The sequence below is a fragment of the Chiloscyllium plagiosum genome, unplaced genomic scaffold (genome assembly GCF_037043375.1).
Source record: "Chiloscyllium plagiosum isolate Xiang-an unplaced genomic scaffold, Cpla_swu_hap1 HiC_scaffold_8, whole genome shotgun sequence".
Lineage (NCBI taxonomy): Eukaryota > Metazoa > Chordata > Chondrichthyes > Orectolobiformes > Hemiscylliidae > Chiloscyllium > Chiloscyllium plagiosum.
In genome coordinates this window covers 11,182,659-11,208,024 of record NW_028270146.1, presented here as the reverse complement: position 1 = coordinate 11,208,024, position 25,366 = coordinate 11,182,659, and the positions used below count along the sequence as shown (strand labels likewise).

The window sequence follows — 25,366 nt, the reverse complement described above, 5'->3', positions numbered from 1 at the left end:
ATAGTCTCACACAGAAGTAGAAAACAAGGAATAAGAATGTGTGGGTGAAAGCCAGTTAACAGCAAAATAATTGTGAATAGTTTTAAAATCCAGGATTTTAACAGTCAAGATGGATGAAAATAAAATGTTTTACTATTAACTTAATCTGCAGCAGACATCATTTCTGAATATAATACAAACTCATTGTCTGATCTCTCACTGAATAGCAAGTACAACTAGACTTTCATAAAACAGAGTAGTTCAATTACTGGATAAGATAAAAACTCTGACCGTTGTACAAGAGATCCATTGTCCCATCATTCACTGGGAAAAACCAGAGCTGTGTTGAACAGAACCACGGTTCTGTTAATGTTTACATACAGTTTTTAACACAGACAATAAACAATAGCTCACTGATTTGAGTAAATTTTGTAACAAACCTACTGTTTTATCATTGCTTCATTAAGATCAATAAAGATAACAAGAAAAAATGTAAAGAACATTAAGCACAGCTAATGTATCCCATTATGAACCATACTAAAGTGAGACCTTTTAGAATCTATTTGTCATCAATCCAGTGACTTTCCCTCAGTGACTGAATCCAGGAATCAGTCCACATGTTGGTCACTCTTATAAAGATTGTATTCATATCAGATTGGAATTTACATTTTAGTTGTTTGAGTAGGAGTTCCCTTGTTGTATTTCTGACAATTTAATTTTAAAATAATTACCTTTCCTAACCCGATGTACTGGATCACCTTTCAGATCCCTCTTTCCTGGGTTGAAGAGTCCAGGTCTTTTAACTCCTAGACTTTTAACTCCAGGAGTTGGCTTCATGTCTCTTTTCTGCATTTTCACCAGTGCCTCAGAGTTTCCCCTTGGTGTCTCAGAGACCAGGACTAGATTGGACATATGGCCTGACACGGAGGTTACCTGTAAGCCTCCTTCTGTTTGTGTAATTTTGCTACAAGTTTTCCTACTTAACTTCGAAAAACATGAATCAGATAAACTGTAGCTTGTGAAAAACCTCACTGGTTCACCACAGCCCTCAAGGCCACGTTTTATAGATGCGTGTTGCCAACATAAGGTCTAAACCACCAACAGCAATGTTGGAACTTAGGGAGGCATTGGCTTGTCTCAATGATGTTCCAACTGGAGCTCTGGACCAACAAGATTCCATCAGCTCATCACACCTTGATAGTAAATTCAACCCGTGCTCTTGCATGATCTATATCTCCCATCTCTTTCCCATAACTCAGTTTATTGGAAGGGGCTGAGACATTCCTTTATCTAGTGGGTGGCACAGTGGCTCAGTGGTTAGCTCTGCCGCCTCACAGTGCCAGGGTTCCAGGTTCAATTCCAGCCTTGGGCGATTGTGTGGAGTTTGCACATTCTTCCCGTGTCTGCGTGGGTTTCCACCGGGTGCTCCGGTTTTCTCTCACAGTCCAAAGATGTGCAGGTCAGGTGAATTGGTCATGCTAAATTGCCCATAGTGTTAGGTGCATTAGTCAGAGGAAAATAGGTCTGGGTGGGTTACTCTTCAGAGGGTTGGTTGGGCTGAAGGGCCTGTTTCCACTCTACAGGGAATCTAATCTAATCTTCCATCTGCATGGATTGAAGTTGTTCTGTACCCATTGAGTTTGATATTGATGCCTTGAAAAGTTTAAGTTATAGGATAGGTTGGATAGATTTGGCTTGTATCTTGTGACTACCAAAGACTGAGAACTGATCCAACCAAAGAGTATGGAATGATAAAAAAAAGTTGATAGGGTAGAGATACAAAGAAAATATTTCACTTGGTGTAGGGTCAAGAATGTTACAGCATCAACCAAACACTTCCTTTGTGACTGCAGGGATTCACCCTCTACTGCTTATCTGCAGTATGACACCATTCCTTGTAAGAAAGGTCAGTTAGCTGGACGGCCAGTGTACACTGTGGAGCAATGCCTACATTTCCTGAGGTTACTACAAAGGGCTCCCCTTCTCAACCTTTCCCCTTGCCTGACGTGTCAGACTTTCAGGTTAAATCTATTGAGAGAGTGGTCTTACGGTCTGGTGCGACTTTGCTGACCTGACTTTTATTGACCATTTTAAGTAACCTGGCCAATTTTTAAATTTTCTTTTATCCCTTACCTGTGTTTGTCTATCTTTTGTGTGAATGGCAGCTGAACGCAAATATTTCAGGTTTTAAAGCACAGACATCAGCTTACCAGGTATTTTAATTTTCTCTATGCTAAAACTATTGTGTATCTAACAAAAAAGGTAAATCTTTTGATTAAGATACAAAACCAGTATCTGGAAATTAATTATTTGCAAAGTCTGGAATTACTTATTCAAAAGTTGTATTAGGAGCCATAGGAATGACTGTTTAAGGGTCTTAATTGATTTAATTCGACTGTATTACAAATATGGAGGTAGGAAGGCAGATTTGGTTCTGTTCTCTATCTCCATATTGTAACATAGGGAATACCACTCCACAACTCATCAGCTTTCCAATGAATAGAAATGGGAAACCTACTTTAGATGCTCCGTGGGTAGCCCTCGTGCACTCTGAGCCAGAAGGTTATGCTTCATAACTCCACTCCAGAGAATCGTGCACATAACCCACATGGGAAATAATGGTGTATTTCAAAGGGAGCAACACACTGTCGGAGATGATCAACTTTCAGACCAGAGAATAAACTGAGACCTCAGTTAACCTTTCAAATCCATGTAAAAATAAATCCTGCAACATTATCTTAAGCGCTGGTATGCCTAATCTTTAGGCCTTCAACAATAGTATTAAGAGAGCATGAATAATGTCACATTGCTTTTTCTTTGCAAACATTGCCTCTATATTTCCGACATATTAGTAGTGAAAAGTCCTTCAAAATTCTTCATTGGCTGTTAAGTATTTTGGAGCGTTCCGAGACGGTGCTATATCAATACAGGAAGTTGCCTTTCCTCTTACCTCCACTTTCTCCTCCCGGAGATGGACTCTCCTGGCCAGCTGTTCCCTGGTGCCTACGTCTGGGTACTTGGTCTCCTGGAAGAGATTCTCCAAGGCTTCCAGCTGTTCGTCCGTGAAGATGGTTCGGTGGCGACGCTTCCTCCGGCAGTGGAGCTGGTTCAGAAGCTGCAGTTCAGTGCGGGATAGAGCCCCCAGACTCACATAGGGCAGCACCTGAGGGGCAACTGGGGACAGATAGGCAGAAGCAGCCCCTTCTAATCCTTTCACAACAGGAAAGAAGAAAAGAAAATCAGGTCCCACTCATTTTACATCTGGATTTGTCAATTAGACCATGACTGATAAAGACCAATGATGATAATTTCAACACTGACGTATTGTCAAATTGGGAGCCAATGTGAAAACAGTGCTGGGTTATAGAGTCATAGAGTCATACAGCATGGAAACAGAGCCTTCAGTTCAAGCAGTCCATGCCCACCATAATCCCAAACTAAACTACAGCAACCTGCCTGCTCCTAGCCCATATCTCTCCAACCTTTCCTGTACATATACTTATCCAAATGTGTTTTGAATGTTGTAACTGTATCTGCACCTGTCACTTCCTCTGGCAGTTCATTCCACACATACCAATCTTTATGTAAAAGTGTTGGTTCTCATGTTCTTTTTAAATCTTTCCCTCTCACCTTAAAATATGCCTCCTCACTTCTAATTCCCTCAGCCTAAGGGAAGGACACTTGCTATTCACCCTATCCATGCCTCTCATGATTTTATAAACTTTGATAAGGTCACCCCTCCTCCTCCATGACTGGATTTGGTGCAAGTTTTGTTACAAAGTTTTCAATGAGCTCAAGTTCATGGGGTATGGAATGCTGGAAGTGCATTGGAATTGTCAAATTTAAAGGAGATAAAATCACAGACAAAACTTCAAGTAGCATATCACAGAACTGTTACAGCCACTCGGCTTATTCCAGATGTGCAGAGGCAGGGTCCAACCAGGCAGTCTTAGTGACAGTGTGAACACAAGATCGGATGCCTGTCTCAAGAGTTGAAGTGGTCCAGTAAAGCCCCAGACAGGAGGCAGGAAGAGGGATGAAGTTGATGGCTATGGAATAGGGTTGTTGGTGGGGACAGTTTTGAGAGAATCTCACATCATTCAACTCTGAAAGTCAGGCAAGCAGCAATGACAAATCCAAGACGGTGAAGAAGTGGTGGGATGTGGTGCTGAGGTAAAGTTCAGGAGTAGTTTTTGATGTATATCCCCAGAATGAAAACCCTCATTGCAGATACGGTGGCAGCCCAGCACAGACACTGCATAATTCATAGAATTGACAGTCTGGCAGCTTCTAAAATGAGTGGCTGACTCACAATGCCAATCCCTCTCCTATAAATACATGACAGATGCCTACACTGCCTCCTTCCACGGCTGTAACCTAGAGAATAGCTTCCATCCTTTACTAATACAAACTGGGAGTCGTGATTCAACTTGGAATGAAGTACAGTAAAACTAATTCAGAGCTGTAAACTGAAGTAGTGTATTCTAGTGTGTCCTTACCAGTCATATGCAGGTTAACCATAACCCTCACCTTTCTGTGAATCATCTTCCAGCCCAGCCTCCTAAATAAATAACCATCTCCAGTGCATCTCAATGAAAGCTGGATGACTAACTCCTCATCTTCTGCTTGGGACAAACATCAAGATTCAATATAGAATTTAACAATTTCAGAGCATGAACATCTGTGTCTATGTCTACTATCCAGCCCCACATTCCAGGTCTTGTAATGAAATGGATTGCTTTCAGCACAGTCAACCCATTTGTACCCCCTCATAGTCTCCATTATCACCTATGTAGCTTCTCTTCCTCCCTGCCTTCCATCAATCGCCTTTTTTTGTTTACCCAACTTTTTAATCCCTTCTCTTTTTCCACCTATCTGGTCATTTCTTCCCCATCCCCCCCCCCCCCCCCCCCCCCCTCCCTCCCCCCCACCCAATGCACTGTCAGCAGCATTAATATCACATTTTCCTAGCTGCTACCAGTTCTAAAGGAAGGTCACTGGACTCAAAATATTAACTGTTTTCTCTCCGTAAATGTTGCCAGACCTGTTGAGTTTCTTCAGCAATTTCTGAGCGACCTCCACAAAAAGAAAATAAACAAAGCTGTCATTCATATTAGAGTTAAAAATCACACAAGACCAGGTTATAATCTGACAAGTTTATTTGGAGGCACTAGCTTTCAGAGCGCTGCTATGTTTGTCCATTCCAGTCCAACACCGGCTCCTTGAAGCCATTCTGATCAGAGCAGTGCTGATTCTCTCTGCTCAGCTCTCAACTATTCTAATAGCTTGCTCATAGCTGATGCAGGACAGGTAGACAGAATAACAGAGAGAGGTCAACAAATTTCCTTGCTAGTATCATAATTCTCAAACTTCTGAAAGATTACTTGCTAAAACCTCCATAATTTCCCCACCCACTTCATTTAAAGCCCACCGGGCAGAAATGATCATATTTCTGAAATTTATTTCTGAGTCACAATATATTTTCCATTACTGTTTTGTTATTTAAGTTAAATTAATTAAGTTGCTGCCTTGGATTTATTTATAGTTCCTCTTCTATCACGAGTACCTTATCCTTTTCTGCTGTTGTGGAAATGGATATTGACTTCTCATTTTAAAATTCTTGCATTGCCATCGTGCTTTATTATACAATTATATTTATTGCTATTTAATAAACTCACATCTCTCTTCTTGACATACTTTGCAATATAGAAAACGTATACTTTTGGCTTCTTTATTACGTGGAAGTTTCTCTCTCTCTGCACCCACATCCATTGCAATATTTTCTTTGCACCGCTTTATTGCTTTCTATGGCTCTCCCACTCTCCCAGATTACTATTTTCCTTGCCTTTTCATTAAATCACTTCCACTAAGTCAGAGGTGAAGAGATTGATTTTTCGCTCAGATAGTCTGGAATTATCTTCAGAAGGTAGTGATGGCTGGCTCTATAAATTCATTCAAGCCTCAGTGAGATAGATTTTTGATTGAGAAGGGAGTCAAAGGAAGCTGGAGGTTAGGCCACAACTTGATCAGTCATGATCCTATTGAGGGAGCTTGAAGGGTGACATGTCCCAGTCCAACATCTAAATCCTATGTCTTGTTGCTTTTATATTTGAACTTGCCTCATGTTTTGACGATGATTGTTTAACTGAAGAAGTGGAAGGTTTGTTCTTTAGGATCTTGGGCTCTATTAGACCACAAAGTAAAGGATTCTGGATCAATGGTGCTGGAAGAGCACAGCAATTCAGGCAGCATCCAACGAGCAGCGAAATCTACTTTTCGGGCAAAAGCCCTTCATCAGGAATAAAGGTAGAGAGCCTGAAGCGTGGAGAGGGTGGGGGTGGGGAGAGAGTAGCATAAAGTACAATGGGTGAGTGGGGGAGGAGATGAAGGTGATAGGTCAGGGAGGAGAGGGTGGAGTGGATAGGTGGAAAAGGAGCTAGACAGGTCGGACAAGTCCGGACAAGTCAAGGGGACAGTGCTGAGCTGGAAGTTTGAAACTAGGATGAGGTGGGGGAAGGGGAAATGAGGAAGCTGTTGAAGTCCACATTGATGCCCTGGGGTTAAAGTGTTCCGAGGCGGAAGATGAGGCATTCTTCCTCCAGGCGTCTTGTGGTGAAGGATCGGCGGTGAAGGAGGCCCAGAACCTCCATGTACTCGGCAGAATGGGAGGGGGAGTTGAAATGTTGGGCCACGGGGTGGTTTGGTTGATTGGTGCGGGTGTCTCGGAGATGTTCCCTAAAGCGCTCTGCTAGGAGGCGCCCAGTCTCCCCAATGTAGATGAGACCGCATCGGGAGCAACGGATACAATAAATGATATTGGTGGATGTGCAGGTAAAACTTTGGATGTGGAAGGCTCCTTTAGGGCCTTGGATAGAGGTGAGGGAGGAGGTGTGGGCACAGGTTTTACAGTTCCTGCGGTGGCAGGGGAAAGTGCCAGGATGGGAGGGTGGGTAGTCACGGAGGGAACGGTCTTTGCGGAAGGCGGAAAGGGGTGGGGAGGGAAATATATCCCTGGTGGTGGGGTCTTTTTGGAGGTGGAGGAAATGTCGGCGGATGATTTGGTTTATGCGAAGGTTTGTAGGGTGGAAGGTGAGCACCAGGGGCGTTCTGTCCTTGTTACAGTTGGAGGGTGGGGTCTGAGGGCAGAGGTGCAGGATGTGGATGAGATGCATTGCAGGGCATCTTTAACCATGTGGGAAGGGAAATTGTGGTCTCTAAAGAAGGAGGCCACCTGGTGTGTTCTATGGTGGAACTGGTCCTCCCGGGAGCACATACGGCGGAGGCGGTGGAATTGGGAATACGGGAGGGCATTTTTGCAAGAGATAGGGTGGGAAGAGGTGTAAGGAGCAGATTTGGACAATTCGGCCCATCGAGTCTGCTCCACCATTTGATCATGGCTGATATGTTTCTCAACCCCATTCTCCTGCCTTCTCCCATAAGCTTCAATCCCCTTAAGGATCAAGAACCTATCTATCTCTATCTTAAAAGACACTTAATGACACTCTGTACTGTAACAAAATGCCTCTTGTTTTTCTGTAGATTTATCTGTTAAAAGCTCAGCCTAGTTAAACCTGACCAGTTTGTGTCTGAGAGGCACCATCACCAATACCTGGCCTTCTCTGAGATCTTTCTCCATCGCTTGCTTCACTCGTTACTGCCACCAGATTGTTGACAATGCTGGACCTTTCTCACAATTATTTCTGAAGTGGCCTGTTCGCCTTTCATTTTCTAAAAAACATTGTTTCAGGAAACTCTCCTGCCACCAGCAGATTCCACACACCCCAGTCTTGCCGAGTTAATCGTCTTTCTCAAGTGAACATATGAGAGAGTTGGGAACAGAAGAAGGTGGTGTGTAGTGTAATGTCGCTGGGTTAATAATTCAGAGACCGCAAAATAAATGCTTTGGGCACCTGGATCCAGAAAATGAAATTTGAATCAATGAGAGTCTGGAATTTCCTAGCCATTGTTGATTGGGTCAGTGAGTATGGATGAGTCTGTGTGTGATGGTATATGCCTATGTCAGTGACTGTGTCAGTGGGTGTGGATCAGTCTGTCTTTGTTTGTGTGTGTATGTGCCTGTGAGTGTAGGTGAGTCTGTGTGTGGGGATGTTACTATGTCAGTGGGTGTGGGTGAGTCTGTGTGTGTGGGGATCTGCCTATGTCAGTGGGTGTGGGTGAGTCGGTGTGTGGGGATGTGTCTATGTCAGTGGGTGTGGGTGAGTCGGTGTGTGGGGATGTGACTATGTCAGTGGGAGTGGGTGAGTCTGTGTGTGGGGATGTGACTATGTCAGTGGGTGTGGGTGAGTCTGTGTGTGGGGATGTGTCTATGTCAGTGGGTGTGGGTGAGTCGGTGTGTGGGGATGTGACTATGTCAGTGGGAGTGGGTGAGTCTGTGTGTGGGGATGTGACTATGTCAGTGGGAGTGTGTGAGTCTGTGTGTGGGGATGTGCCTATGTCAGTGGGTGTGGGTGAGTCTATGTGTGGGAATGTGACTATGTCAGTGGGTGTGGGTGCGTCTGTGTGTGTGGGGATGTGACTATGTCAGTGAGTGTGGGTGAGTCTGTGTGTGGGAATGTGCCTATGTCAGTGAGTCTGGGTGAGTATGTGTGTGTGGGGATGTGCCTATGTCAGTGGGTGTGGGTGAGTCTTTGTGTAGGGATGTGCCTATGTCAATGGGTGTGGGTGAGTCTATGTGTGGGGATGTGACTATGTCAGTGGGTGTGGGTGAGTCTGTGTGTGTGGGGATGTAACTATGTCAGTGGGTGTGGGTGAGTCTGTGTGTGTGGGAATGTGACTGTGTCAGTGAGTGTGAGTGAGTCTATATGTGGGGATGTGCCTATGTCAGTGGGTGTGGGTGAGTCTGTGTGTATGGGAATGTGACTATGTCAGTGGGTGTGGGTGAGTCAGTGTGTGGGGATGTGACTATGTCAGTGGGTGTGGGTGAGTCAGTGTGTGGGGATGTGTCTATGTCAGTGGGTGTGGGTTAGTCTGTGTGTGTGGGGATGTGCCTATGTCAGTGGGTGTGGGTGAGTCTGTATGTGTGTAGGGATGTGCCTATGTCAGTGAGTGTGGGTGAGTCTGTGTGTGGGAATGTGCCAATGTCAGTGGGTGTGTGGGTGAATCTGTGTGTGTGGGGATGTGCCTATGTCAGTGGGTGTGTGTGAGTCTGTGTGTATGGGGATGTGCCTATGTCAATGGGTGTGGGTGAGTCTGTGTGTGTGGGGATGTGCCTATGTCAGTGAGTGTAGGTGAGTCTGTGTGTGGGGATGTGACTATGTCAGTGAGTGTAAGTGAGTCTGTGTGTGTGGTGATGTACCTATGTCAGTAAGTATGGGTGAGTCTATGTGTGGGGATATGACTATGTCAGTGGGTGTGGGTGAGTCTGTGTGTGGGGATGTGCCTATGTCAGTGGGTGTGGGTGAGTCTATGTGTAGGGATGTGACTATGTCAGTGGGTGTGGGTGAGTCTGTGTGTGGGGATGTGCCTATGTCAGTGGGTGTGGGTGAGTCTATGTGTGGGGATGTGACTATGTCAGTGGGTGTGGGTGAGTCTGTGTGTGGGGATGTGCCTATGTCAGTGGGTGTGGGTGAGTCTGTGTGTGGGAATGTGCCTATGTCAGTGGGTGTGGGTGAGTCTGTGTGTGTGGGGATGTGACTATGTCAGTGAGTGTGGGTGAGTCTGTGTGTGTGGGGATGTGCCTATGTCAATGGGTGTGGGTGAGTCTGTGTGTGTGGGGTAGTGCCAATGTCAGTGGGTGTGGGTGAGTCTGTGTGTAGGGATGTGCCTATGTCAGTGGGTGTGGGTGAGTCGGTGTGTGTGGTGATGTGCCTATGTCAGTGTGTGTGGGTGAGTTGGTGTGTGTGGGGATATGTCTATGTCAGTGGGTGTGGGTGAGTCTGTGTGTGGGGATGTGCCTATGTCAGTGGGTGTGGGTGAGTCGGTGTGTGTGGGGATATGTCTATGTCAGTGGGTGTGGGTGAGTCTGTGTGTGTGTGGGGATGTGCCTATGTCAATGGGTGTGGGTGAGTCTGTGTGTGGTGAAGTGCCTATGTCAGTGTGTGGGTGAGTCTGTGTGTGGGGATATGTCTATGTCAGTGGGTGTGGGTGAGTCTGTGTGTTTGGGGATGTGCCTATGTCAGTGGGTGTGGGTGAGTCTGTGTGTGTGGGGATGTGCCTATGTCAGTGCGTGTGGGTGAGTCTGTGTGTGGGGATGTGCCTATGTCAGTGGGTGTGGGTGAGTCGGTGTGTGTGGGGATGTGTCTATGTCAGTGGGTGTGGGTGAGTCTATGTGTGGGGACGTGCCTGTGTCAGTGTGTATGGGTGGGTGTGTTTGTGTGTGTCTCTCTCCCTCAGTGTGTGTGGGTCAGTGTGTGTGTCTCTCTCTCTCTGTGGGTGTGTGCCTGTGTCAGTATGTGTGGGTCAGTATGTTCGTCTCTCTCTGTGAGTGTGTGCCTGTGTTAGTGTGTGTGTGGGTGAGTGTGTGTGTCTCTCTGTGGGTGTGTGTCTGAGTCAGTGTTAGTGGGTGAGTATATGTATCTTTGTGTGGGTGTGTGTCTGTGTCAGTATATGTGGGTGAATGTGTGTGTGTGTGTTTCTCTCTCTCTATAGGTGTGTCTCTGTGTCATTGTATGTGGGTGAGTGTGTGTTATCTGTCTGTGGGTGTATGTCTGTGCCAGTGTATATGGATAGCTGTATGTGTCTCTCTCTGTGGGTGTGTGTCTGTGTCAGTGTGAGTGGGTGGATGTATGTCTCTCTCTCTATGTCTGGGTGTGTGTGTGTGTGTCTACGCGTGTGTGTGTCTTTCTCTGGGCATATGTCTATATCAGTGTCTCTCTCTTTCTCTGTGGGTGTGTGTCTGTGTCAGTGTGAGTGGGTGGATGTATGTCTCTCTCTATGTCTGGGTGTGTGTGTGTGTGTCTGCGCGTGTGTGTGTCTTTCTCTGGGCATATGTCTATATCAGTGTCTCTCTCTTTCTCTGTGGGTGTGTGTCTGTGTCAGTGTGAGTGGGTGGATGTATGTCTCTCTCTATGTCTGTGTGTGTGTGTGTGTGTGTCTGCGCATGTGTGTCTTTCTCTGGGCATATGTCTATATCAGTGTCTCTCTCTTTCTCTGTGGGTGTGTGTCTGTGTCAGTGTGAGTGGGTGGATGTATGTCTCTCTCTATGTCTGTGTGTGTGTGTCTCTCTCTGGGCGTATGTCTATATCAGTGTCTCTCTCTCTCTCTTTCTCTGTGGGTGTGTGTCTGTGTCAGTGTGAGTGGGTAAGTCTCTCTCTCTCTCTCTGTCTGTGGGTGTGTGACGAGGGTACAAGAAATGAAAATCTCGTTCAACATTCAGCCTTAACACGGCAACTCTCTGACAATGCATCATTGAAAGAAGAACATTAAAACCTTGATAAACATCGAATCACTTTCACAAACATTCCAATTCCCTGAAGCCATGAGCAGATTACAGAGCCTCCTTACCTGGGGGAATGCAGGAGCAGTGCTGACTGGTCAGAGGCTGGCATGTTGGTACGGTACTACAGCAGGACACCCTGGGCGACCCGGGAACGTAGTAATAATTGTAACCCATCCTTGAGGCACCGACCGCCAGGTTGGGGTGTTGAGGAGGTGCAGGAGGAGGAGGAGGAGGCGGAGGAGCCACGGCTGGAGGGTAGAGACTAAGATAGTCAGCGGTGGCGCACAGCGAGTCAGCGCCGACTCCCGGGTAGGTGGGCAGCGGAGCGGTGGGCAGAGGCGCCGAGCCCTTACACCGAGAGGGCACTCCTGCTAAAATACTCTCGATGCTGAACATCGCAGCCGGCATTACCACTTCAACCGGAGCACCAAGGGAAAGGATACATGCATCTACATCCAAAACAAAACCACAGAATCACTTTCCAAAACAAACCAACTGCAGCGTTCGAACTGAGGCTAACACCTGACAAGATACAAAGTTGAGTCTAAGTTAGTTCACGCACCGCGCTCTGTCTGTCTGTCTCTCTCTGTCTGTCTGTTCTCTGGATCAGGCTTGTTCCCAATGCTTTATACAGACAGCCCGCGTCATGAAGCTCGTCCTCCCCACCACCAGCACCCCCCCCCCCCCCCAATCCCCGCCACTCTATGTCATTGGGAAGGGAAAACAACGTCTCTAGGCTTGTTTTCACATCCCCCTCCCCTCTAATTTACACACACACACACACACACACACGGGATCCAGTCCCGGAAATTCGGTATTGTAGATTAAAGAAATTAAAATGTAATCTTTCCTCTCTGTGTCTCTCTCCCCCAACCCCACAGTAGCTTTAAGGCTTTGTAATCGGGTGTTTTTAAATTGATTTCCCCCCACCCCCACCCCCGCCACTGGCCAACAGCAAGTTAATTGCAGCCTCTAATCCGATTAGTGGAAGGTTGTGGTAAAGGCCGGTCCGCGTGAAGCGGAGGGCTTGGGGGCGGGGGGGGGGGGGGGGGGGGAGAGAGAGAGGAGGTGTGGGTTTAAAACGCGGGTCAGTTCCTCTCCTCGGCTCTTGTGTGGGGGAAGTGCCCCACAAATAAATCACTTTTTTTTTGTTCACCCTTCCCGAAATTTAGACAGAGTTGCCCACAATCTCGCTACAGGGAAAACACCACACAAAGTGTTAGAAAGTGTCTCTCGTCCCTAATTTCCTTCATCTCCAGTTGAACCAGCCTTCAGTTTTACCCCGCGCTGGGTGAAAAAAAATCTTGCTGTATTAAAAAAAAATGCAAATTCCTTTTGCCTTTCGGTTTGTCTATTTCTCTCTCTGTGCCTGTCCACGTCGCCTCCAAAATGTATCTATTTTTGGTGTTAACTCTTAAAGTATCGATTTACGAATGATACATTGAATACACTGTATCAATCTCTGTCTAAAATGTATACAATTGTTTATCCAAGACAAAATAACGATTCACCCGAAATAACCACAAACATGTGTTTGTCAATTTCTCAGTGTCCGGAGTTTGTTATGTTTTATTTAGGCCCTTGACATTATTTTGATTTTAATTCCGTGAACGGCTGCGAGCAGGCAGAGTCTCGGCCCCTGAAATAATATTTAAAGTTTTGTTTTGGTTAAGTATTTAATCTGATTTCGATCTTGAAGAGAACTCGCAATTTTCAAATCACGGCTCGATCTGGTTCAATAAATATCGCGGAACGAAATCGGAGATAATATAAATGTAGGGAACAGATAGAGCGCGTTTGGTTTGATTTTTGTCGTAATTATTATTTTTTTTTAAAATGATACTTTTCGGCTGCTACTGAATAATGAGTTAATTTGCACTGGTGGGGGTTAGTTATTTACTGTGTATTGTGAAGAGGTGAGGGGTGACCATCACAAGGGTGAAGTGTAAATAATCTGTTCTGCTCCAATCCACAAACCGGAGAAAAGCCCGGGACTGGGATGGGTTTTAAACATGGGGGTGGGGGTGGGAGGCAATTAAAAGATTTTAATTTCCTGCGAGCAACGGTTACTGTACAAACAAGTGACCCATTAACAAACAAACTAATTCAGTCTGAAAACGCATTCAAAACAGTGACATTGAAAATGTTGTGAAACCGTTTCAAATCACCAAACCCTGTTGAAATGTTAAACAAATTCTCTCCAGCCGTAAACCCACCCTCACCGAATTCCCAATAAACTGACATATCTTTGGAATTCAAGCCTCCTCCGGTAGCCGCTTCCTCACTCATCCCGGAGTCTCGGCGAGAAGCCGTTCGGTATGTGAATGGTTCTGGGATTTTCCGTTTCGGGTTAAATGATCGGAATTCTTTTTCTCTTTTTTTAATATTAGGATTTGGGGAGAAAGATTGTCGGGTGGTTCGAAAACCTGTTTCAGAAAAGCTCTCGATATACCCTCATGGATGGGAGTTCGAGAGAGAGAAAGAGGCAAAGAGTTCTAGCTCTATGACTGCTCATGTACATGATCACTGTCACATCATATATGCATACATTAACTCTCATATATATTGACCTTCATATAAATGAACAGTCATGCCATATATAAATACATTATTCTTCGTACAAATTAACATAGTCATGCCATATATAAATACATCATCTGTCATATGCATTAGCACAATCACACCATATATATATAAATTGCCTGTCAAATACATGAATACAGTCATACAATACATAAATACTTTACCTGTCATATATAGTAACACAATCACACCATATATAAATACATTACCTGTTATATACATGAACACAGTCATATCATATATAAATACATTACCTTTCATATATATTAACAGTCACGCCATTTATAAATACATTACCTGTTATATATGTGCACACAGTCACGTCATATATAAATACATTACCTTTCATATATATTAACACAGTCATGCCATATATAAATAAATACTTATCGTAGACATTGACACAATCTCACCACATATAAATATATGCACACTCATATATGTTAACAGGTAACACCATGTGTAAATGCATTAGTTCTCAGATATATTAATAACAATCTCGTCATATATTAGAACATCAACTTTCATACACATAGGTCTCATACATTCATGAAAAGATACACATTAATGTACTAACACACACAGACAAATATGCATTAGTACATAAACATTCATACATAATAATATGCTACCTCCTATGCGAGCACTAATACACATTAATGTATTATCAATAATATTTCTATTTCTATCTTGTTTTAACATAATGAAATATTTCAAAGCATCTCACGAACATGTTATAAAACAAACTGAGATTGATCCTTACAGAGATATTGTTTGGTCAAGGGGGATATATTTTAACACTGTGTCTTAACACAGTGAATGTAGAGAGAGGAGAAGACATTCAGGAAGAAACTTCCAGAACTTGGGGCTGAAGCAATTCACAGCTGAAGTACAAATTAGTAAAACTAAGAAACCATGGATGTGAAGAAGCCGGAGTTCGAGGAGAGAAAGGTTGTGGGGCTCTTATAGAGAGAGACGGGGGTGGGGTGTCATGGAGGGGATTTAAAAAAACTAGGATGAGGATTTGAAGCCAAGATGTAGCTTGACTGAGAGCCCATGGAAGTTAATGAGCATTAAGGGCGAAAGCTGAATGGGCATTGGTGTGAAGAAAGACATTAACAATAGAGATTTGGAGAGCAAGTTTTCGGAGGGAAAACTGTGGGAGAACAGCCAGCAATGTATTGGAACAATCTTATTGTAGCAAAACCCCAGATGTGAATTTCAGCAGCAGATCAATTGTAAAGTCATAGGATCAATAAGTTATCATGGGGCACAAAGGAGGCCATTCCGCCCAGCAAGTTTAAGCTAATTCTCTGCTCAGTCCCATTTCCCACTTTCCTTCTCCTCAGTTCCTCACTGAAATTGCTAATAAATTTGTTTTCACAACCCTCATGACGAGTGAGTTTCAGCTCATTATCACTCGCCGTTTTAACAAGTTCCTCTGCAGATGCCCTTCCAACTTTGGCCCCAAACCTTTGCCATCTGCTAAGGGGAACAGTTTCTTTTATCTCCCTTTTCTAAACCCCATCATCTTCTGATATTCATCCGCCAAATGTCTCCACACTCTGGCTTGCTCCAAGTAGACAAGTCTAGCCTCGCCACTCTACGTTTGCAGCTAAAATTCCTTGTCCCTGGAATTATTCTGGTAAATCTCAGTTGTCCCTTGCTAAGATGTGATGAAAAGAACTGGGCACAATACTTGACCTGAAACCCAAGATCCCAGAACTGTGTAAACTTCTTTTAATTATGTCCTGTCATCTCCAGTGGTGTATGCGAGTGAACATGGCCAAAGTTAGGAATTGGTGGTCTCAGTGATGCTGTGGGTATTAATCAGAAACTCACGTCAGGGTCAGACATTAAGATTGTAAACAATCTAGTTTAATTCCTTTAGAAGACTAAACTTAGGGAATCTAATCTAGTCATAATAGTCACGCACCATAGAGTCATAGAGATGTACAGCATGGGTTGGACCGAAGGGTCTGTTTCCATGCTGTACATCTCTATGACTCTATGACTCAATGGTGCGTGACTATTATGATTAGATTAGATTCCCTACAGTATGGAAACAGGCCCTTCAGCCCAACAGGTCCACACTGACCCACCGAAGAGTAACCCACCCAGACCCATTCCTCTACCCTATATTTACCTTTGACTAATGCTCCTAACACTATGGGCAATGTAGCATGGCCAATTCATCTAATCTTTGGACTGTAGGGGGGAAATCGGAGAGCACTAGTATGCTCATGTACACTGAGAAACATATAGACAATAACAAAGCTAACTCATATCCATGAATATTTACTCAAGTATAATAACACGCCCACATAGTAATACATGTGTACCAAACACGCACATACATATGTAAATATGTATGCACAAAATACTGTGTTTCAGTTGTTTGGACTTCTTCCCTCAAGACCAAGTGGTTGTGAGTTTGTTTCTAATCAACTGACATTAAAATGAAAATCTGTGCTGACCCTTGCAGCACAGTACTCAGGGTGTGCCGCACTATCGGAGGGTCAGTAGTGAGGGAGTGCCGCACTGTCAGAGGGTCAGTGCTGAGGGAGTGTTGCACTGTCAGAGGGTCAGTGCTGATGGATTGCTGTGCTGTTGGAGGGTCAGTGCTGAGTGAGTGCTGCACTGTGAGAGTGTCAGTAGTGAGGGAGTGCCGTACTGTCAGAGGGTCAGTGCTGATGGATTGCTGTGCTGTTGGAGGGTCAGTGCTGAGTGAGTGCTGCACTGTGAGAGGGTCAGTACTGAGGGAGTGCAGCACTGTCGGAGTGTCAGTACTGAGGGAGTGCTGCACTGTCAGAGAGTCAGTGCTGAGGGAGTGCAGCACTGTCAGAGAGTCAGTGCTGAGGGAGTGCTGCACTGTCAGAGAGTCAGTGCTGAGAGAGTGCTGCACTGTCCGTGGGTCAGTAATCAGGGAGTGCAGCACTGTCAGAGAGTCAGTGCTGAGGGAGTGCTGCACTGTCAGAGAGTCAGTGCTGAGGGAGTGCTGCACTATCAGAGAGTCAGTGCTGAGAGAGTGCTGCACTGTCCGTGGGTCAGTAATCAGGGAGTGCATTGTCGGGAGTGCTATGTTTTGAATGAACTATTAAGCTAAAGTCTGACTAACCTCTCAGCTGCACTGACAGATCTCGAATTACTATTGTCCTGCTATCTCTGTGCATCCCTCAGTTCATATCGCTATGAGGATGATCAGGTCAGCAACACATTGCTGATTTGTGGGATCTTGCTGTGTGTAAATGGCCTGCCGCATTTCTGATATAACAACTAAAAAAACTAAAAGGTTTTGCGGCGTCAAGAGAGTAGAACAAACCGGATAGAAATACAAGTTTATTTTACTTCGGATATTTTAAAACGGAGACAGCACGCCGCACACAGACAGCAATACACCCTCAGAGACACAGACTGACACATTCACTGCGCTGGTTACTCTCTGGTCACACACAGACACATCTCATTCACTCACTGGCACATTCACACTGACATGGTTTGAAAAACATCAGTCCTGTATGAAGTCAGGTTCTGGGACTCAAACCTCCTTTTGCATTGAAAGTATAAAACTCCAGCTCATTATTCTAGCAGCCCAGTCCCAGCCCTAGAGGGAGAGGGACCCCACAGAGTGCCTCAGAGTTAAAGGCCCGATCTGAACAGTGCAACCGCGTCTCAGCCGGCATCTGAGCCAAATGGACAGTTGCAAACTCTGACACAAACACACACAAATACACACACACAAATACACACGCAAACATGCACAATCACACACAAAAACACACAATCACTCACACCCATACACTCAAATACACACACATACACAAATATATATACACAAACATATACACACAAGTACACACACAAATAATACACACATACATACACAAACACACACATAAATACATACACGCACACATATATAAGCACACGCAAAAACACACGCACACACACAAATACTGAGACAGAGTTGAAAAATGTGGTGCTGGAAAAACACAGCAGGCCCGGCAGCATCAGGGGAGCAGGAGAATCGAAGAAGGGCTTATGCCCGAAACGTCGATTCTCCTGCTCCTCGAATGCTGCCTGGCCTGCTGTGTTTTTCCAGCACCACATTTTCAGCTCTGATCTCCAGCATCTGCAGTCCTCACTTTCTCCTAATAAATACTGAGACACACAAACACACCAATACAAATGCATGCACACATAAGTACACATCCACAAATGCACGCAAATACACATAGAAACACACACACAGGGACACACGCACACAGACAGGTACGAATACGCACATGTACGCGCACGCAAATACACACTCAAACACACGAACACATACACATACATAAACCCAAGCCGATCTAATGTACACACTCCCATTCACTGTCACCTAACGTGAAACTCAACAGCATCAGGCGTTAACATATCCTAACCAGACTGTAACAGTGACCGGGGCTGAGGGAGCAGAGATTGGGAATTGTGAGAGTTAGTTGGGAATCTGTGTCCGACACCATCTTCCGCATTCCCAATTCCCGAGTGATTCTGGTGTGTTTGTGTTTTTCAGTAAAGCCTGTTCTCACTGTGGGGGGTGCGGTGGACCCAGGCAGACTGCCCCCCGCTTCGGGCCCGGAGCCGAGCAGCGGGATCTATCACTGAGAGGGAAGCCCCTGAGTGTCCCGGTGCTGGAGAAACTCAGCCGGTCTGGCAGTCAACTGTGGAGAGAGAAACAGAGTTAACGGGCCGAAGATAACATACCGGACCCAAAAGCATTAACCCTCTCTTCAGTTCCTCCAGCAATTTCTGCTTTTGTGCCGGACAACACAGTGATCTGGCTGGCGGAATGGGATAGTCGGAGGAATGTGGACCGCCTGTGCTCGGGTATCTGTGGACAGTGTAACACTGAAAGTGTGGTTATCTCTATTCAGGGGAGCCCTGTGTGTTCCAGTTGGATCGTGTGCAGTGCAAAGCCTGGTCTGTGTGATTGCCTCCGGACCTTTTCATTTTCTATGAGCTGTCAGAAATACTGAGACAGTGGTCGCTCTCTGCACGGCAGACCCTGACCCCAGGCTCGCACTGGATGTATTCATATCCAACTCCTAACAATGATCCAACAAAGGGTCCCGGAAAATTTTTAAACTTTCAGGTATATTGTACACCCCGATCCCAAACCTCTCATTGCACCTCATTAGTGACACAAGAGTGAGGCAGGTCAGATTAAAGATCTCTCTCTTTCTGTCTCTTTGTGTGTGTGTGTGTGTGTGTGTGTGCCACACCCCAGAGGATACCGGGAAAAGGGTGCTAAAAACGCAGGAAGACAGCGGTAGTGTCCCTACCTCTGAACCGGGAGGTCTGGGTTCAAATCCCATCTGTTCCTGAAGTGTGTAATAATATCTGAACAGATCGATGAGGGAGAACAGGAAAAATGAAAGCCCAAAGCTGATAATCTGAAACAGAAACTGCTGGAGAAACTCGGCAGGTCAGTTCTGAGGAAATGTCACCAGATTCTAAACACACTAACTCTGTTTCTCTCTTCATGGGTACTGCCAGACCTGCTGAGTTTCTCCAGCACTTTCTGCTTCTGTCACAGGGATAACCAGTTGTTTGGTGCAGACCCGCGCTGTAACAGTGGCGAGGTTTCACTAGAATTTATGTAAAGTCCCGTTGGAGCGGGAATGCTGCGCAGGAGATTCCCCAGAATTGGCGATTAAACAGGGACAGATTAAACAGGTTTTCTTTAGAATAGGCGAGGCTGAGGGAAGATTTAATTGAAGTGCATAATAGAGGAGACTGGAAAACGTAGATAGGGAGAATGAATTGCAACTCGCACAGAAACCAAACAACCAGGAATTTAGATCTGAAATAATTCGTGGAAGATTTACAGGGGAAACAGAGACTTTGTTTTCAAGGGGATAGCGAGGTTTGGAGCTATCTGCCTGAAGCCTGAAACATAATTTTTTTACATTGGTGGAAAAATTCAGCAGGTCCGGCAGCATCTGTGGAGAGAAATCAAGAGTTAACGTTTCGGATCCAGAGTTTCTGAGGAAGGGTCACCGGACCCGAAACACTGATTTCTCTCCACAGATGATACCAGGCCTGCTGAGCTTTTCCAGCAGTTTCGGACCTTGTTTCTGATTTACAGCATCCTTAGTTCTTTCGGTTTTGATAAATTTTTTTAACATAACTGAAGTGGCCCAATCTTTCAGTAAAACTCAAAGATGTATTGTAATTGCAAAATTAGGTGACATTAAAATTCTGATCGCTTCACTTTGAAGGCTCTGGGGAGAGTGCAGTGAGGCTGATTCCAGGAATGAGGAATTTCAGTTATGAAGATAAGTTGGAGAAGCCGGAATTGTCCGACTTGGAGGTGGCTGTGGGGAGATCTGACTGAAGTATTCAAAATCAAGAGAGGCGCAGAGACGATAAATAAGAGGAAACCATTCCCCTCATGAAAGGATGGAGATCATGAGACCACAGAACGAACGTGCTTACTAACAGAAGGGATGATATTTCCACAGAGAGTGGTGAAAGTCTGGAAGCACTGTGTGAGAGTGTGGGGAAGGCAGATTCGATCAGCCTTTCAATAGGGAGTGAGATGATTACTTGAAATCTAGCGAGAAAACAGGAGAATGGAGACGGTGCTCATTTTGGAAAGTCATAGAAGGTACCGGCTCACCCTCTCCTGTAAAATTCCTGTGAATGTCTGTCTAAGAGCTGGCGAGTGGAATGGGGCTGGACAGCTCTTCTGTAGCTAGTATAGAAACAATCGGCTGAATAGTCTCCCCTGCGCTGTGATTCTGTGGAGTTTCTGTGAGTCTGTTATGGGTATGTGTAGCTGTTTATGCATTTGGTTACAGCAAGGCAACGGACCATTGTGGTCCCTTATGTCCATGATAGCTCTCTATAAGCGCCACCCAGCATGCCTTTTCCCACATCCTGGAATTGTTTCTTTATTTTTGGTCTGTTCAAGAGCTAATTCAATTTGCCCCTTCAAAGGCTGACATGTACCCCCCACTCCACCGCACCCATAGGCAGGTCAGTCCAAACCCCAACTAAAGCTTTTCCATGTCACCGTTTCAAATGTCGCCAGTCACCTTAAATCCATGCTGTCTGCTTCTCAACCCCTCTACTAACGGGAACACTTACTGACACCAGAGTCTATACTGTATGCAATAGAATTGTTTAAACCAATCCGTTCAGTGATGTTACTACACATCCTTGGAAACAGGCGGGACTTTAAATGTTCATGTTGATCTTGCCTAGCGCACGCCCTGGGCGGTGTAACCTGAAATCCTTTGTCCAAGTTTTTTTTCTACCCTATGATCTGTATGTCCTTGCTTACTATAATCTGCTTGTACCACTAGTGAACAAACCTCTTCACTGTACTTCGGTACATGTGACAATAAATCAAATCAAACCCAGGTCTGCTGGCCAGAGGTAGGGACACTACCACAGTGCCACCAGAGCCCCTGTCTGTGGATTGTATACCTGCCTCTGTGAGGAGGGTGGAGGATTGGACGTAGATCTGTTGGTGTCGAGATTAAAGTGGTGCTGGAAAAGCACAGCAGGTCAGGCAGCATCCGAGGAGCAGGAAAATCGACATTTCAGGCATAAGCCCTTCATCAAGAATGAACAATTCGTGTGTAGACTTGTTGGTGTCTAACATGAGTTTGTAAATGTGATTCTGCAAAGTGTGTTTGATTATATAGTTCATGTATCTGTTGTGCCGCCGTGTGTTTGTCACTAACTTGAATTTGTTGTGTGTGTGTCTGTATGTGTGTCTGTATGTGTCTCTGTGTGTGTGTGCCTGTGTGGCATTGTGTGTGTCTGTGTTTGTGTGTTTCTGTGTGTCTATGGGTATGTCTGTGTGTGTTTGTGTGTGTCTGTGTTTGTGTCTCTTGTGTGTCTGCCTGCGTGTGTCTATGTGTGTGCGTGCGCATGTGTATGTGTCTCTGTGTGTGCCTGTGTGTGCCTGTGCCTGGGTGTGTCTGTGTGTCTGTGCCTGTGTGTGTCTGTGTGTGTATGTGTGCAACTGTCTGTGTGTGTGCCTGTGTATGTCTGTGTGTGCCTGTGTGTATGTCTGTGTGTGTGCCTGTGTATGTCTGTGTGACTGTGTGCCTGTGTATGTCTGTGTGCGTATGTGTGTGTGCCTGTGTGTGTCTGTGCATGTGTATGTGTGTGTATCTGTCTGTGTGTGTGTCTGTGTGTGTCCGTGTATGTCTGTGTGTGTGTGTGTCTGTGTGTGTGTCTGTGCATGTGTGTGTGTATCTGTCTGCGTGTGTGTATCTGTGTGTGCCTCTGTATGTCTGTGTGTGTGTATGTGTGTGCCTGTGTGTCTGTGCATGTGTATGTGTGTGTATCTCTGTGTGTCTGTGTGCGTGCCTGTGTATGTCTCTCTGTGTACGTCTTTGTGTTTGTGTGTCTCTGTGTGTGTATGTCTGTGTATGTGTATGTCTCTGTGTTTGTATGTCTCTGTGTGTGTATGTCTGTGTATGTGTATGTCTCTGTGTTTGTATGTCTCTGTGTTTGTATGTGTGACTGTCTCTCTGTGTGTATATCTTTGTGTTTGTGTGTCTGTGTATGTGTATGTCCGTGTGTTTGTGCGTGTGAATGGATTCGCATTCCTGGGGATGTTCGTTCTCGTACTCTGGGCAGTAGTCTACGCGGAACTCTCGGTTTGAGGAGACTCAAGGCGGAATGTAAACTAATTTTAAAACAATCTGCAACACATTTCCAGAAATGAGATGCGAATTAGTTTTTGTTCTCAGTGAAATCGCAAAATAAACAAACAAAAGTTGCAAGTCACACAAACGATCAGATCTGGAGGGCAGTGAGTGTGTGGAACTGAATGAAGAATATTATGAATGTGGATTGGTCAGATCTCTTAAAACTCAATAAAATCAAACAAAAGCAGCGGATGCTGGAAATCTGAAACAAAAGCAGAAATTGCTGGAGAAGCTCAGCAGGTCTGGTAGCATCTGTGGAGAGAGGAAAAACCGAGTTAACGTTTCGAATCCGGTGACCCTTCATTAGAACCACAACCGTGTACTCAATCTTTTCAGAAATCTGTTTAATGGAATTTAATTTATAAGTTGGTAAGTATCGAGTATTCCAAAAACCATGTTTTCTTTCCCCAGGAATTTTAACAGGAGGAGCGAGCCCGATATTTCGTTTGAATTAACACTCTTTAATGTCGGAAAGAAAGTTGTGGGGGATCGAAATTACCGTCAGAGTTTGTAACCGCAGCTTTATCGGGCGGCGCGATTCGACAATTTTTAAAATGCAATTCGGGGCGTTTGGGCTTCTGCGTAAATCTCACAGCTGAAGATTTGTAATGGAGATTGTGTTTAATTTTCAATATCCTCGATTATATTATGATTAGAGGACTTGCTTATGATTAGGGGGCTATGCAGGTCAGTAGAGGTGAGAGAGAGAGGCGAGCTGACATTGAGAGCTGGACAGAGCAGGAGAGAGAGAGAGAGAGACAGAGAAGACGGGAAACTCTCGATAAATTTCCACATCGCCCCTGAATGCTCAGGGAAAGGGTCCCACCGAAGCAGCTAGTTCTGACAAACTGGGATTACTGGGAAGTTTGAGACAAAATATTTGACATTGGAGTTCTGTACAAAGGCACCTAGGTCAGTTTCGTTTATTCAGCCTGTTTACAATAAGTATATCAACACCGAGTTTTTTTCAAAAAAAGGGCAGAATTTTCTAACCGAGGGGAATAATTTGGAGCTGGCTGACAGAAAGTCTGCACCAGGAGAGGATGAGAGCAGGAAGAAAATTCAGCTTAAACTGGACACTGGATTAAACAGACAATTGACCAACCGCTAAGATACAGCAGAATTTGACACTTACCTCACAGGCTGAGCTCGGTGATGCAGAATTGAGGAGTGCTCGTCCTCATTTACTCCCTCACAGGGAACTGAGCAGACTCTTAGGGAAGAGTGGGCCCTGGTCACAGTCCCCCCCCCCCCCCCCCCCCTCTCTCTCTCTCTCGCTCTCGGCGGACTGAGAGCAGTCTGTTCCTGCTAGAGGCGTGAACACGCTGGCGGCGAGTTCGATCCGATTCTGTGGAAGTGGTGGCGATTTGATTCAGACGGAGTTGGAGGGAGGGTGTTGGAGGGAGGGGAGGGGAGGGAGGGGAGGGGGGGGGGGAGGAGGGTGTGAGGTGTCTTGGCAATTCCTGAGGGTGGGGAGGGAGTTCAGGGGCGAACGAAATCTGAGCATGTCGCCCGGGTTGACGAGCAGCCACGCTCAGAGAGACACCACACAGCCGCAGGGACCTGTGTAAAACACACACACACACAATTCGGGGAGATGTAAAATACGGCCACAGACACGCAGAGTTGCAGATGTAAACTATGAATAAGATGCAAAAATAAACCCGAAAAATCTGAACGTGCAGATAGACCATAGGATGCAACTAATGTAAAACAGACAAAATAACATTACCAACACTGACAGATATAAGCAAACAACACAGTAATGGAAGGAACTTTATTGTCATTCAAGTTACAATCTCTGTAAATAACTAGTCTTTTTTATCTGAACGGATTTTTCATCATTGATTTCATGTTTTGATGTTCTAAATTTCTGAAGGTGCTGTTACAATTTGATGTTGGGATCAACGTGAAGTGGCTGAAGAAGCCCTCAAGCCCTGAAGAAGGGCTCATGCCCTAAACGCCGACTCTCCTGCTCCCCTGGATGCTGCCTGACCTGCTGCGCTTTTCCAGCAACACATTTTCAGCATCAACGTGAAGTGGTCAGTTCTGAAGGAGGGTCACTCCGCTCGAAACAGCACTCTCTTTCCTCCCCACAAAGGCAGCCAGACCTGCTGAGTTCCTGGTTTTGTTTGCTTCAGTGTACGTTTGCTTCGCTGTCGAATCCCTAAAATTCTCTGCCAGACTTTAACCAAATCGCCTTCCCTCTGCCGGACTCGCTGGTTTAAAAATGATCAGCTACCGAACTGAAATGGCCACGAAAGGACTTTCACACAGCAGGGAAAGGTCAAGGTGTTGCACATTTTTTTTAAGGGCAGCAGAAGTTATGGCTGTTGGAAGTCTGTGGGGTTAGCTGGATTTGTTCGGAATCTGCTCCGGCTCTGTCACAGTCTGACAGCACAAAGCGCCTCGACTCATCATCACAAATAGTTCCATATTTCCTCAAATTTCCCAAATATAAACGTAATTTTTGTACTTCAGTTGCACTGTAATTCCTTTGACATGTGATCTCTCCTATCCACCTCCCCTCAGCAGACTCTCCTTTCCTTCCTGATCAGCTCTAAACTTTTCATTCGGTTTTATTAATTCACGGCACTCGGACATCACCATTTAGACCAGCGCTTTCCCCTGCCTATAACCGGAGTACGGTGTGCAATTTTGGGTCTCCTTATTTGAGGAAGGACGTTCCGGC

The 25,366-nt window shown here is 45.3% G+C and overlaps 1 protein-coding gene across 2 annotated transcripts in view; it reads right to left on the bottom strand.

Moving 5' to 3' along the window:
• Positions 1–23,919, bottom strand: part of gsc (goosecoid) — a 34,754-nt gene extending 10,835 nt beyond the window's left edge. Inside the window, exons 1-3 of one of the 2 annotated variants that reach the window (XM_087989465.1) lie at positions 23,810–23,919; positions 11,443–11,826; positions 2,930–3,189 (exon numbers count right to left, since the gene is read on the bottom strand). In XM_087989465.1, coding sequence (XP_087845591.1) covers positions 2,930–3,189; positions 11,443–11,785 — 603 coding nt within the window. In that variant the 5' untranslated portion in view covers positions 11,786–11,826; positions 23,810–23,919. Of the gene's footprint in view, positions 1–2,929; positions 3,190–11,442; positions 11,827–15,664; positions 15,714–23,809 lie in introns of those variants that run through there. The other variant, XM_087989466.1, reaches the window with a different exon arrangement.
• Between the last annotated feature and the right edge of the window lie 1,447 nt (positions 23,920–25,366).